Genomic DNA, 13,022 nt, shown 5'->3' with positions numbered 1-13,022 from the left:
CTTATAAGAGGTGAAGAGGATCTGTCGTTTGTACTGTGTGGTACGTTAATAGTATCTATCTCCTCGCTCGTTTCATGTCAATTATTTGTTGGATTGAGGAAGTTCAACAAGAAAAAAGCTTCATCCTTTTATTTGTCTACGGCGTTTAATTCACCTTTCTTTTTTCCTTACTTGCTAGCGACTGATTGCGCCGCTTTCATTGTCGTTGAGACCTAGACCTATTAGTTCAGCAACACACCCCTCTCTACTAAACTCCTAACGGAGTATATACAAATGGAGGCAAAAGAGGAAGGCCCAGTGTTACTGGCGAGATCGAGCTGGCTGTCGCGGCTGAACCCCCTCAAACGGCGTCGAAAGCCTCCTGTCCCCTCCGAGCGAGCTGTTTCGCCCGAGTTTCGAGCCGGTTTCTTCAGCCTTCTGACTTTTGAATGGATGAGTCCGCTTATGTCGGTGAGTCTGTCACATACAATGCATGCACAGTACATACATGTATTTAAGCACTTAATGCTGATACGTCCGCAGGTTGGATACCAGCGGCCCCCTGAAATGAACGACATCTGGCGCGTCAATCCAAACCGCACCGCCCCCCTTATCGCTGCGCGTCTCCAGGAAGCCTTCGACAGGCGGGTCGAACGTAAATCAAAAAGCCCCCTGGCAGGAGCTATTTTGGACACTTTCAAGACCGATATTTTACATCGGAGGCATCTGCTCCTTGATCGCCTCGCTCGTTCAGATCCTGATGCCCTATCTTCTGAAATACCTGATCACTTTCGCAACTGATGCCTGGCTTGCAGATAAGACCGGAGCAAAAGGCCCGGCAATCGGCGTGGGAATTGGATGGGCGCTGGGAATCACGGGAATGCAAATCCTGGGAAGCATCGGAAATAACCATTTCATGTACCGAGGGATGCTGGTCGGTGGCCAAGTTCGCTCGGCTTTGATATCACTCATCTTCAACAAGGCCATGACAATATCAGGACGCGCAAAAGCAGGGGGCAGACCACCACAGGAACCCCCAGCTGATATCAAACCGGGCAGTGATGAGGAGAAGAAATGGTATGCAGACCAGATGGATAAACAGTATGGAGGAAAGGGATGGAGCAACGGTCGAATCATCAGTCTCATGTCAACAGACACCAATCGCATCGACAAAGCAGCCGGCTGGTTCCACATTGTGTGGACGTCTTCCGTGGCGCTGGTCGTCACCATAGCGCTCCTCTTGGTCAACCTGACCTACAGCGCCTTGCCGGGGATTGGACTCTTCCTGCTCTCTGTTCCGATAATGGGAATGGCCGTTCGCGCCATGTTTGCAAAGCGAGCAACGATCAACCTCCTGACAGACAAAAGAGTCAGCTTGACGCAGGAGGTTCTTCATGCCATACGATTTGTCAAGTACTATGCCTGGGAAATGGATTTCCTGGACCGGATCGCCAAGATTCGCCATCAAGAGATCCTAACTATCCAGATTCTGCTTGCCATACGAAACGCAGTCAATGCCGTCGGCATGTCCGTTCCGGTGTTCGCGTCAATGCTGGCATTCATCACCTTCTCTCTCTCTCGTCACCCTTTGGACCCGGCGCCGATTTTCTCATCACTGACCCTTTTCAATCAGCTTCGCATGCCCCTGATGCTCTTTCCAATGGTTATCGGCTTGGTCACTGATGCTCTCGCGGCTGTAAACAGAATTGAAGAGTTCCTCCTAGCGGAGGACCAGAAGAATGACATAGAGCAAGTCGGTGATGCAGCAAATGCCGTGGAGCTATATAAGGCGGAATTCACCTGGGAAAGGGTTGCGGCAGAGTCAGACGACGACTCAGCTCCGGAAGATTCAGACGAACAGCCAAAGAAGAAGAAAAATGCAAACAAGGAAGCTAAAGAGGCGAAGAAGAAGAAGAAGACCGAAAAGTCTGGGGGAAAGACCCTAAAGAAAGAGGAAGAAAAAACTAACCCTAACCCAGACGCGGAGGTTTCGCGTATCGAGCTAGGGCCGTTTAAAATCACAAATTTCAGCCTCCAGATCGGTCGGAATGAATTCATAGCAGTCGTAGGAGGGGTCGGCTCTGGGAAGAGCTCTCTGCTAGCCGCTCTCGCGGGAGACATGCGCAAGACAAGTGGCACCGCCATCGTCGGCGGTTCCAAGGCATACTGCCCGCAGAACGCTTGGATTCAGAACGCCACGGTACAGGAGAACATAACCTTTGGGAAAGAGCTCGACGAGACGAGATTCAACCAAGTGATCGAAGCCTGCTCCCTTCGTCAGGATCTGGATATCCTCGCCCATGGCCGCTTCACAGAGATCGGTGAACGAGGGATCAACCTCTCTGGTGGACAGAAACAGCGTGTGAGCCCTGCTCGAGCTATCTATTCGGACGCTGACATCATACTCATGGATGATCCCCTTTCTGCGGTTGATGCTCATGTTGGCCGCCATATTATGGAGCATGCCCTCTGCGGGCTCCTCAAAGATAAGTGCCGGATTCTTGCCACTCACCAGCTTCATGTCCTCTACCATTGTGATAGGATCATCATCATGGATGATGGAAGGATCGCTGCTTGCGACACGTTCGACAATCTCATGGCGCGTAATGAACGGTTCAGAGCGATGATGGCAACCGTCGATCGTGACCAGCAAGACGGCAATGCTGAAGCATCCGCTGCGGACCACTCAGCTGTTCAAAAAACTTCAAATATGATGGAGAACTCGAAAGACTCTCTGATGCAAGAAGAAGAGAAAGGACTCGATAGCGTCCCTTGGAGTATATACTATCATTACTTCAAGGCAGCCGGCTCCATTCTCGTCCTGCCTCTCATTCTCGCACTTCTGCTCGTTGCTCAGGGAGGCAACATCATCACCAGCCTGTGGTTGGCGTGGTGGAGCTCAGACAAGTTTAGGCTTTCTACTGGCAAATACGTTAGTACTTATGTCAATGCAGACCTTTGTGATGGATATTGACGGATCACAGATCGGCATCTATGCTGCGCTGGGTGTAGCCCAAGCCGTTATACTGTTCCTGTACTCAATCAGTCTCTCTCTGGCCGGGACAGAGGCGAGCAAAAAGCTCCTTCACAGAGCCATACACCGAGTCTTGCGTGCTCCCATCTTTGACACAACGCCTCTGGGCCGCATCATGAACCGCTTTTCCAAGGATATTGACACCATGGATAACAACCTGACCGACACGATGCGCGTGGCTGACATGACGATCGCCATGATCATTTCCGTGTTTATCCTCATCATCGCTTATTACTATTATTTTGCCGCTGCACTGGGCCCTCTGCTTCTAATATACCTGTCTGTGGCGGCTTATTATCACGGAACTGCGCGGGGCCTCAAGAGGCATGAAGCAGTCTTGCGCAGCGTCGTGTTTGCACGTTTCAATGAAGCGATTTTTGGCATCTCGACAATACGAAACTATGGTTTACAGGATCAATTCCTCAGGAGGATCAATAACGCAGTCGATGATATGGACAGTGCATATTTTCTGACCTTCGCCGACCAGCGCTGGCTGAGCGTCCGACTTGACGCAATTGGGACGATTATGGTCTTCGTGACAGAGATCCTAGTTGTAACCTCACGTTTTAATGGTTCCCCTAGCATTAGTGGACTGGTCCTGTCATACCTCTTAACTGTTGTTCAAATGCTCCAGTTCACCGTGAGGCAAGCTGCGGACGTTGAGAACAGCATGCATTCCACGGAGCGGATTTGCTACTATGGCACACGACATTGAGCAGGAAGCTCCAGTTCACACTATTGCTGTAGCGGAGGACTGGCCCCAGAAGGGGGAGATCGTCTTCCACGATGTGCACATGAGGTACCGTCCGCAGTTACCTTTGGCATTGGAAGGATTCAATCTTCACGTCAAGCCTGGTGAGAGAATAGGGATTGTTGGCCGTACTGGAGCAGGAAAATCCAGCATTACCATGGCTCTCTTCCGAATGGTGGAATTGCAAAAGGCAGAATTGAAGTCGATGGTATTGATATTAGGACAGTAGGGCTGCAAGACCTCCGGTCACGGGTGTCTATTATCCCCCAGGATCCCACGATCTTCGCCGGCACTGTCAGGTCCAATCTTGATCCTTTCAACTCTCATGCCGATCTCGAGCTCTGGTCCGCCCTTCGACAATCACAGCTCGTTGACGCCAGCAACAGCAGCAAAGAAGAGGAGAATTCTCAGAGTCACATTAATCTGGAGACAACAGTCGAGGAAGAAGGGCGAAACTTCTCCCTTGGCCAGAGACAACTCCTCGCTTTCGCTCGCGCCTTAGTGCGAGGCAGCCAGATAATTGTCTGCGACGAAGCAACCAGCTCCATTGACTTTGAAACGGATCGCAAGATTCAGAAAGTGATTTCAGAAGGCTTCCGGGGACGAACCTTGTTGTGCGTCGCTCACCGACTCAAGACAATAATCAGTTATGACAGGATCTGCGTCATTGACCGTGGACAGGTCGCGGAGATCGATACTCCATTAGCGTTATACGAGGCTGGGGGACGTCTTTAAGAGTATGTGTGAACAGAGCTCCATCACCAGGGAGACAATCATAGCAGCGGCTGAAGCGTCATGATATTGAGTCCTTGTTTTGAACTGTACACTGTACATGTACATTATTGTCCAACTGTGATATTTTTCACTCTTCTCTCTTCAGGTCATTGCGGATTTTTGGGTGTGAAATATCAAATTGATAATGCTTAATGTTCTCTGCTCTTCGTAATGAAGGTCTCGCAGACATATCTGCTATGCTGCGATTTCGAGCCCCGTCTCAAAATCAATGAAAGACGTGTATTCTGTCTGATTAGACTAGTGCGGAAGTAATGCAAGGTCGTCCAGCAAGAAACCATAATCAGCCATTTTGACCGAAGAATGGCTGTCCAAAATCTTCCGGTTCGTGCCCTTGAAGCAAATCTTCCCAGAACGTCCAATCCACAGAGGGCGCTTCCAGAGACATGGAAGTAGTCTCGTCCATGGTGGAATTAAAGTTCGCAGCCTGTCCATCGTTGTCGTGGACTGATTGTGACTGGCGGTCCGTAGATTGTCTGCTATCTGCGGCCGCGATGGCCGTCTTGACAAATGAGTCACCGGCATTGGAATTTCTTCTCGACAATAAAGCAAAGATGTAATTTGGTATCGACTGTCGACTTAGATCCACTGCCTCGCTGGAGAGCGCCGCTTCTCTCGCTTCCCAAGCCTTAAGTGTCAAGTCTCCAATCGCAACATATAACGTGTTATCGGTGTCCTTAATGAGTCGTGGATGATAATCGAAGACCATCTCGACTTGTTCCCATGCGGTTGTTACTAATTCGCCCGTCGTCCGTCGGCGCAGCTCATTGAGCATGTAGATGAGCGCATCCAACTGCGTTCTGGCGGTCATGTGACTCAGCAGGTGCTGCGCAAATTTCGTCTTGCGAATTAGATTATAGTGTTCACATATTCCCAATTTGGCCATGGTGATAGCAAGATGGTGCAGTGGTACCTTTGGATCGCAATATTGCAAATACTTCTGATTATAGAGAAATTCCAGCTCGTCGATCAACCTGTCTTTGGTCGACATAGGCACAGTCGAGTTTGTTATTTTCCGCGGGTCAGCCCGGAGTGCGGCCGCGTGTGGTGAGTGACGAAAGATGGTGCTGACTTCGTATTTAAGCAGGCAATAAATCATCTCTGTCGCTCTTGCGTGTTCTGGAGGTCGCTCTGACATTTCTGGATAGAGGTCACAATCGTTAACGTTCAAAGGTAGCTTGATGTTTGCAAGCTCTGTTGCTACCGCAGAGCGGTTTGTAACTCCTGGGCATCCCTGGCTGGCTCGAGCATCCAGAAAGAGTATCTGCCACCATAATCGGATGCGCATTTCTTGTTCGAAAAAGGATAATCCAGGATTGTCGTTTCCAAGACCAAGTCGCTGCCCTATCCTCACTGCCACCCCGGCTAGGATAAAAGTCGACTCAGAGTCGGGATTTGAAAGCTAACACTGTCAGATGAGTCCATGATAGATTTTGTACGTCTTCCACACTACCGCATTAAAGGGGGAGGGGGGTGGGGAAAGCAGAATGGCACATTTAAAGGCAGAAACCCAAATCATTCCCGTTCGTAAATGAAGAAATGGGAAAATTTGGCAGCTCCACATACCAGTAAAAGAACAAATGCTTGGTGCACTGTCAAGTCCTGAGAGGAAGTAAAGTTAGCTTCGCAGTTCGATATCTCGCCAGCAAAGTCGATCTCTCTTCTCCAAATGCCGTCTCGCATTCCGAAGTCGTCATGGATGTCACCGCGATATTGTATATAGAGAACATCAAAGCTTCCAAGCCATGAGGGACGTCCTGTACATTGTCCATCGCCTCTAAAATCCGCTGCTGCAGCGTTGGAGCATGGACGATCTTGGTGAGAGGATTTACTCTATCAAGAAAAATTTGCCAGAGCTTAAATATGACTTGTGGTTTGGGATGAGCATTTGCCAGAACAAGGCTCTGAGGCGAAGGTCCAAAAAGCAGCAAATTTGCGTCTGGAGAGTTGATTGTAGACGATTCTTCCAGTGATCCTGGGAGTTTCTGGTGTCTAGGGTTTCGGAGCTGTGAGATATCGTTAGATGCCGAATAGACTTCGCTCGAACTCGCGCTCGAATTCTCACCTCATCACTCAGCCCCGCCCACCAGTTCCTATAGGAATGTCAGACCAAGCGTACTTGGGCGTAACAAGCTGTTTGTGACTCACGCTTCTCAGTTCTCACCCGTTGGAGGCCTACTGTGTGCCTTTGTCTCATTAGACAATCTAGGCGTTGAAGAGTTTGACTGCTGGTTATTATTGACTTCGATTACAAAATGGATCCAGTTATCTCGGGGCGTGAAGTCAATATTGTTTCTTCTCAGGAGTTCTTCATACCGCTGGAGGCGGGCGAATACGTCCTCCTGAGCGTCATGTCGTTTCCGGCGCCGTGATAACGTGGTTTGGGCAGAATAAAGACATTCAGAGTTTGTCTTGACGCAGGAGGAGCAAGGTTCCTGGCGATCACACTTTACCTTTCGCCGAGCATACGTGGAGCACGAATGCCTCTGGCGAGGTTTGTCCTCGACATTCGACGCGTTGACCGCGCCATCCATTCGTGCGGAATCACTGGATACAGTGAGAAATAGAATAGTGTTTTATGAAAAAGAGGATATATGAATGTCGCGTTACTAGAGATACATGAGTGTTCTAGATGATGTTGTTGAAGTTGCCAAGCAATGGACTCGCACAGTTGGTGATTGGTCCGCTCACATAAATGCCTCTCTACAGTTTCGAAGACGCGATACTGCACCTTTAGACTTATTTCTCCGTTTTCTCTTGAGCATCCTGCTGGAGTAACGTCTAATATTCGTATCATCTCTGAGCACCGTTATTATTACACCAACTCATTTCTAATATGACAAAATAAATATCATCAGAAAAACATTGAACACATTCATTGAATCGCATTTCACGCGATTTCGTTCCTCCTCATTTCCATCTGTCCTGCAGATTGATTGCATCGGAAGGTGATTGGGCAGCGGCCAGGCTCAGGGCTGCCGACCTCGCCCACTTCTTCACCTGACTTCACACACTCAGCTTATCATCATCATCATCCACAGATTCATATCTTCATCATCTTATGATGTTCTTATGGACTTCATATATATTGTGACTTCCTTGCATCTTACGATTAAGACGGAATCGCAAACGCAGCCGCGCTGGTGACGTCCAGCGCATAGGTCAGATGCGGCGGCAAGATGAAGAGGCCATTCTGGCAGATGTCGTCCCCGTCGTGGCAGACGGTGTGCACCTTGGACGAGTCGACGTGGGGCAGGGCTTGTCCGTCGTCTGTACGGGTAAGCGTTAGTATTCCACTATTCCTTTCTTCGAGTTTAGAGTTTTAGGGATAACGCACCAGGATCTCCAAACAGCAAGACCTTGCTGATCCACGACGCCGTGTCGGCTGACAGCTTGGACACGGCATTATGCACAATCTGACAGCCCTGAGAGTAGCCGCCTACAATCAGCTTGGTGTTCGGACAGGACGAGCGCGCCGACTCGATCTGCGATGCCCTATAAAAGAAAATACCGTCAGATGCTGCCAGCATAACCAGCTTCATTAATCTTTGCTTACATTTCTGAGCTTCCGCTGGGGTCACCACCCTCAAGGTACCCCTCGACAGTGGCGGCATAGTCGTTAACACCCTGGATGGTGAGATCGGACGTCCGGTCCTGGAGAGCCAGGAAGAGCGGCGGCCCCACGAGGACGCCGACGTTGCCAGGCTCGCTGGTCCCGCGAGCGAAGATGACGGTATATTCTGTGCAGGAACCACTGCTCAGGCCGTTATACGTCGTCTGGAAGCCGGCCAGTTTGGCAAGGACCGAATCTAGATCCGTGATGACCTCTGACGCTTGGGAGATTGTTTCATTGATGGCAGGGAGGTGGTCCAGGAGGATGCTGAGGAATTCATTCAGGGACGTCTCCTTTTTGACCAGACCTGATCTTGCAGCAGTAGGCAAGGGCGACGCCAGCGTGCCGATGAAGAGAGGCAGCAAGGCCCCGAGTGACAGTCTGGAGAACAGCATGATCTTGGTCGAATTTCAAATATATGTTATATATATACAAACAGCACTGATTTCTCGTCCAGTCTGTCCCTGTCGACAGTAGGAAGACGTCAAAACCAACACCCTGACCTGTCAGAAAGAAAGCAACTCGACAGGTTCACAGCTTAACACTAAATACTCCATACGGAGTACATTCTGATTGACTCGGGGCCTCCATCGGACGTGAATTTAGCCAGCGCCAGCCATCCAGCCCCATGCATACGTCAGATAGTCTCCATACAGAGACTCCGCACGGAGAACATGTATGTAGCTTGGCTTACACGCTAGCTAGCCAGTTGACCAATGAGCCAGCTCGTCACCACTCTCAGTGGTTCATGCATGATCATTGATCAATTAGAGAACAATGCGGGGTATACTCCGGAGTACTCCGTCCATGTGGTCCGTCAAATAGTTAAACTTGGGTGGATCGATAGACGGTGGATATTGCCAAAACCGGAAACCGATTTTCCCGTAGGTAGATGTGCGCTGATGAAGAAATGTGTTGAATGTAACCTCCGTAAGTTAGTAGGAGCTCAGATCTCTCGCAGAGTAAGTACTCCGTACTCTCTACATGTAGGTCATACATATACATGTCTGCTGAAAGCATATACATATGTAGGCAATATGGTTATAGTTCATCATACCCAACCAACTCATATCACTACCTGTATTTCTGAACGATTCTATGAAAAAGAAAAGAAAAAGAGAAAAAAAAAAGGAGTTCCCATGCCAACGCTCCATCTGTCTACCTGTTCTTCTTGTTTGTTGGGAATCCGTGCCCCGCAATCCTCCACCGTAGTTCGTCCCTGGGTGGCTTTTCTGGTCGTTATCATCATCATGCCGATGTAACTCTGGCGTCTATGAGGATTCTGAGGAATGCAAGATCGCCATCTGATAGGGCGGTTTGTTTCCCTGGCACGATCCACTAGTTCTAGCCGCAGTCAACGATTTGCAGACTGCCGGACGGACCGATTTAGTTACTAACTTTAGACCGCTAATCAGATTCCTGCGATTTTTTAGTGTTCCTGATCACTCGTTCGTTCTAATCTTCCCGCGTGACCTAACTGACCTATCTGTGGTCAACTGACCGGGCTTTAGGTACAGACCCCTGTCAACAAAAATACGGGGTAAGAATTAATAATCCCCGTCGCGAATCGTGGTTCGCCTGGTCATGGTCGCGATCAGAGAGATGTGTTTGTTTGCTTTGATGAGCTAACCCAAAAGAAGATCCTTTGGTACTGTAGAAGATCCATTTTGGTCCCGGTTGGGGGTCCTCCGTACTCGGACTCTCGGATCAAGGCAAGAAAAAAATTGCGCAAGACTGCGGTAAGATTGCTTATCGTTGCTTTTACTTTACTTGTAACTATTACTAAACTTTGAGTTGTGTTATTCTCCGTTCATCCCTGTTACCCCGGAAAAACTCCATGGAATGAATAGATCCAAATAAACCCATCTTTAACTCCGGCTTAGACAAGACAAAACAAGTATATGTCCCAGTGTTGGAAGAAAAGTTTTTGGAGTATCCCTGTTGAAGTCAACCAGCTAATAATTCATGTGTGATGGTTTCGAACTATCGAGAAATTTGAGAGCTGTTGTGGAGAGAGGACAGTTGTATATGTATATTCTGCATTGTTGTTATGATTAGCTTGCAAAATTTGATGAGATGGATATGGGATGTGATCTAGAAGGTAGACAATAACATATGTAGTAAGTTTTGGTGTATGGAATCTATATCACCCAGATCAAAACTGTCGTTATGAAATTTCTTGGGCTGAGTTGGTAATGCTAACAATGAGTAGCAGTTTACTTGATGGTAAAGATTTGAATCGATGAGATTTGTACAAAATCTTCCAGATTTGACTATCTAGATTAGAGGAGAGGAGACTGGATAAACATGTTGTGCAGAGCTGATTCTTCTGCAAAAACATCACCACCCCCGACACCGAACCCATTCATCCACGCACACCCCGTCATCGTCATCTACCACAATGTACGACTCGTACATGGCGCCGACGATGCAGGCATGCTGCGGGATGATGCGAACTCGGGAACCCACCTTCACCTCGCTGATCATCCGGTCCTGTGCTGTCGGGTCTGAGGTTCGCGGGGCCAGGATGCCGTGCTCCTGGGACAAGCGAACAACATTCCAGGGGTATTCTTCTCCGTCCTGTTGATTATCAAGAATCTTTGCACGGCCCCAGACGCCTGGTTCGCGGCCTGGCTCACGGCCCAGACCCAGACAGCCGACATTGACCAAGATCTCGTGTCGCTCCAGGTAGACACTGCATACTTCGACCTCGATCCAGCTGGAGACCTGGTCCAGAGTCACCAAATTCGTGTCGACCTGTTGCAGGTCCAGAAGGGCATAGTTCCCCGCGTGCAGCTCCAGCTGTCCCGGAAGGTCCTTCAGCTGCTGGGAGACAGACGCGGAGGCAGCGTGCGCTGTCGGAGTCGCCCCCACTGACACTGTGAGCTCCAAGTTTGGCTGCTGAGACAGACATTTCTTCGCAGCAGAGGCGGCGGAAGCGATTTCGTGGATGAGATGGCCCTCCGCTTCCTGCAGACTGCTGCTTGCATACGAGTGGCCTGAATGGCAATAAAACCCGTAGATGTTGACATTCTCTGCCTCCAGTCCGGTCTGGATCAATTCGTTCAGTCTCTGCGATTCTGGCTCCAGGCCGGCGCGGCGGGTGCCGCAGTCGATCTTGATAAAGATAGACCACTTCTCATCAGGGCTCTGCTCCTGCAGCAAAGAGATTTGCGACGGGTGGTCGATCATCAGGAGGAACTCGACCTTCAGCCTCTTCTTCAGAAGCGCAAGCCGTCGGATGTATGACTTTGCAGGTGGGACACCATATAGAATCTAGAGCGTCACGTCAGGTTTTCAATATCAATTATACTGTGCCAGATGTCTCTAAATCTTACACTGCGCACGGTTCCTTTCCTGACCAATGGCTCAATGAACTCGATCTCCTTCAGCGTGCTACAGACGATTCGCCCATCGCCATGTCGCAGCTCCTCTTCCGTGCCTTGGATCGTTTTGTGCGTTTTGATATGCACACGAAATTTCGCGTTCAGCGCGGCCGCTCTGTCATGCATCCGCTTGCAGTTGTCGGCGAATTTCCGTCGATTGAGATACAGCGTAGGCGTGGATATCTCCGATCTCTGCAGGCCCTTGTAACCCAGCCATTCTCGAAGGACCTGGCGCAAAGACTGACCCTCGACGAGGGGAGCAGACCCCGGGAGCATAGGGAGTCCGACACGATTGTGCCAAACTACCGGCATTCCTGCTGCTGCGGCGCCCGTAACGTCTCCGTTGCTTCCTGCCACAAACAGTGCGTCTGACGGATCGGTGACCCCCAGAGCATCGAGGATAGCCTGGTACGCCTTGGGATGCGGTTTGTAGAAGCCAGATTCCTCTGCCGTCACCACTGCATCGAAGGGCACTCCGCAGCGAACAGCAGCGCGGTGTCCCAGCTGCGAGGAGCAGTTGGTCACGACGGCAATTCGGTAGCCTCGTGCCTTTAAACTCTCAAGCACCTCTGGTACTTCAGGCCAGGGCTGCAATTGGTCCCAGCTGGCCAGCAGGGTGGCAGCAGCAGCAGATGAAAGACCCGTCTCGCTGGCTGACTGCTCGACGAGACGCTCATATGGCTGATAGGCGCCTGATCCAAAGGTGATTTCCAGATAGCGAGTTCGCCAGCGACGGCCAGCAGTGTCGTCTCCTGCGGCGGCATTCCAGAGCGACCAGCTGTCCAGCAGGGCTGTCAGGAGATCGAAGACGATCACTCTGGGAGACATGCTGCGAGAAAAGGCTGACTCTGAAGTACTTGACTCGGGGTAGGACAACAGTCACTCAGTTCCAAATAAAAGGTTCTTCTGTTTTTATATTTAGTGTTCCGCAAGATGGTTCTGCCGACAAGTGGCAAAATTATACACCCGAAATAAATTAATGGACCATTGACTCACCGGAGGGCACGCCCTCTTGCGACATTCGAGGGCTCGCTCGACAGTAGTCAGATAAATGGTCTCAGATCAAGCGAATAAAGTAGCTGTATCTGGCTTGACTGGCTGCATGAACACGATTGGAGGGGCTTCGTTGGAGCTGGAGGAATGCGGGGCAGGAAATTTAGCGTATGCAAAATTTGGTGCAGTTTTGGCACCCCAAAACCTCAAAAAATTGCAACTTTTGTATCGGAAGCCCTCCAAACCACCAAAATACTGATTTTTCTCACCAAATCCCATCGATTTTTTACTGAATTTGTCATATCTGAGGTTCTTCTGACTTTCTAATTAGGAAATTATAGCCTATGTCTGTGCCGATATCGAGATTACCCCCGTATCGCAGAAAAAATGGCATCCGAGGCGACCAACTCTCCAGAATCCTCTGCACCCCAACTCCAGCAAACGAAGCAATCCCCGGAGCCTTATAGATACCCT

The 13,022-nt window shown here is 49.8% G+C and overlaps 3 protein-coding genes across 3 annotated transcripts; 1 reads left to right on the top strand and 2 right to left on the bottom strand.

Moving 5' to 3' along the window:
- Positions 1–273: 273 nt before the first annotated feature.
- On the top strand, positions 274–4,499 carry T310_9677 (2-alkenal reductase; the record flags this gene model as incomplete). Its single annotated transcript, XM_013467854.1, has 6 exons — positions 274–450; positions 523–634; positions 795–2,797; positions 2,934–3,653; positions 3,733–3,972; positions 4,035–4,499. The coding sequence occupies 6 exons, from the start codon at positions 274–276 to the stop codon at positions 4,497–4,499; spliced, it is 3,717 nt and encodes a 1,238-aa protein (XP_013323308.1).
- Positions 4,500–4,839: 340 nt separating this feature from the next.
- On the bottom strand, positions 4,840–8,564 carry T310_9676 (Cutinase; the record flags this gene model as incomplete). The annotated part of the gene is made up of 8 exons (XM_013467853.1): positions 4,840–5,958; positions 6,123–6,389; positions 6,622–6,649; positions 6,873–7,103; positions 7,248–7,355; positions 7,688–7,826; positions 7,894–8,051; positions 8,113–8,564. 8 exons carry the CDS (start codon positions 8,562–8,564, stop codon positions 4,840–4,842), a joined length of 2,502 nt encoding a protein of 833 aa, XP_013323307.1.
- A 1,945-nt stretch (positions 8,565–10,509) lies between these two features.
- T310_9675 (uncharacterized protein) lies at positions 10,510–12,383 on the bottom strand (the record flags this gene model as incomplete). Its single annotated transcript, XM_013467852.1, has 2 exons — positions 10,510–11,445; positions 11,508–12,383. 2 exons carry the CDS (start codon positions 12,381–12,383, stop codon positions 10,510–10,512), a joined length of 1,812 nt encoding a protein of 603 aa, XP_013323306.1.
- Positions 12,384–13,022: the final 639 nt, after the last annotated feature.

This window comes from Rasamsonia emersonii, assembly GCF_000968595.1.
Source record: "Rasamsonia emersonii CBS 393.64 chromosome Unknown ctg1118621762196, whole genome shotgun sequence".
Taxonomy (NCBI): Eukaryota; Fungi; Ascomycota; class Eurotiomycetes; order Eurotiales; family Trichocomaceae; genus Rasamsonia; species Rasamsonia emersonii.
Note: the sequence above shows the minus strand (reverse complement) of the source record. Positions and strands in the feature narration are given on the sequence as shown.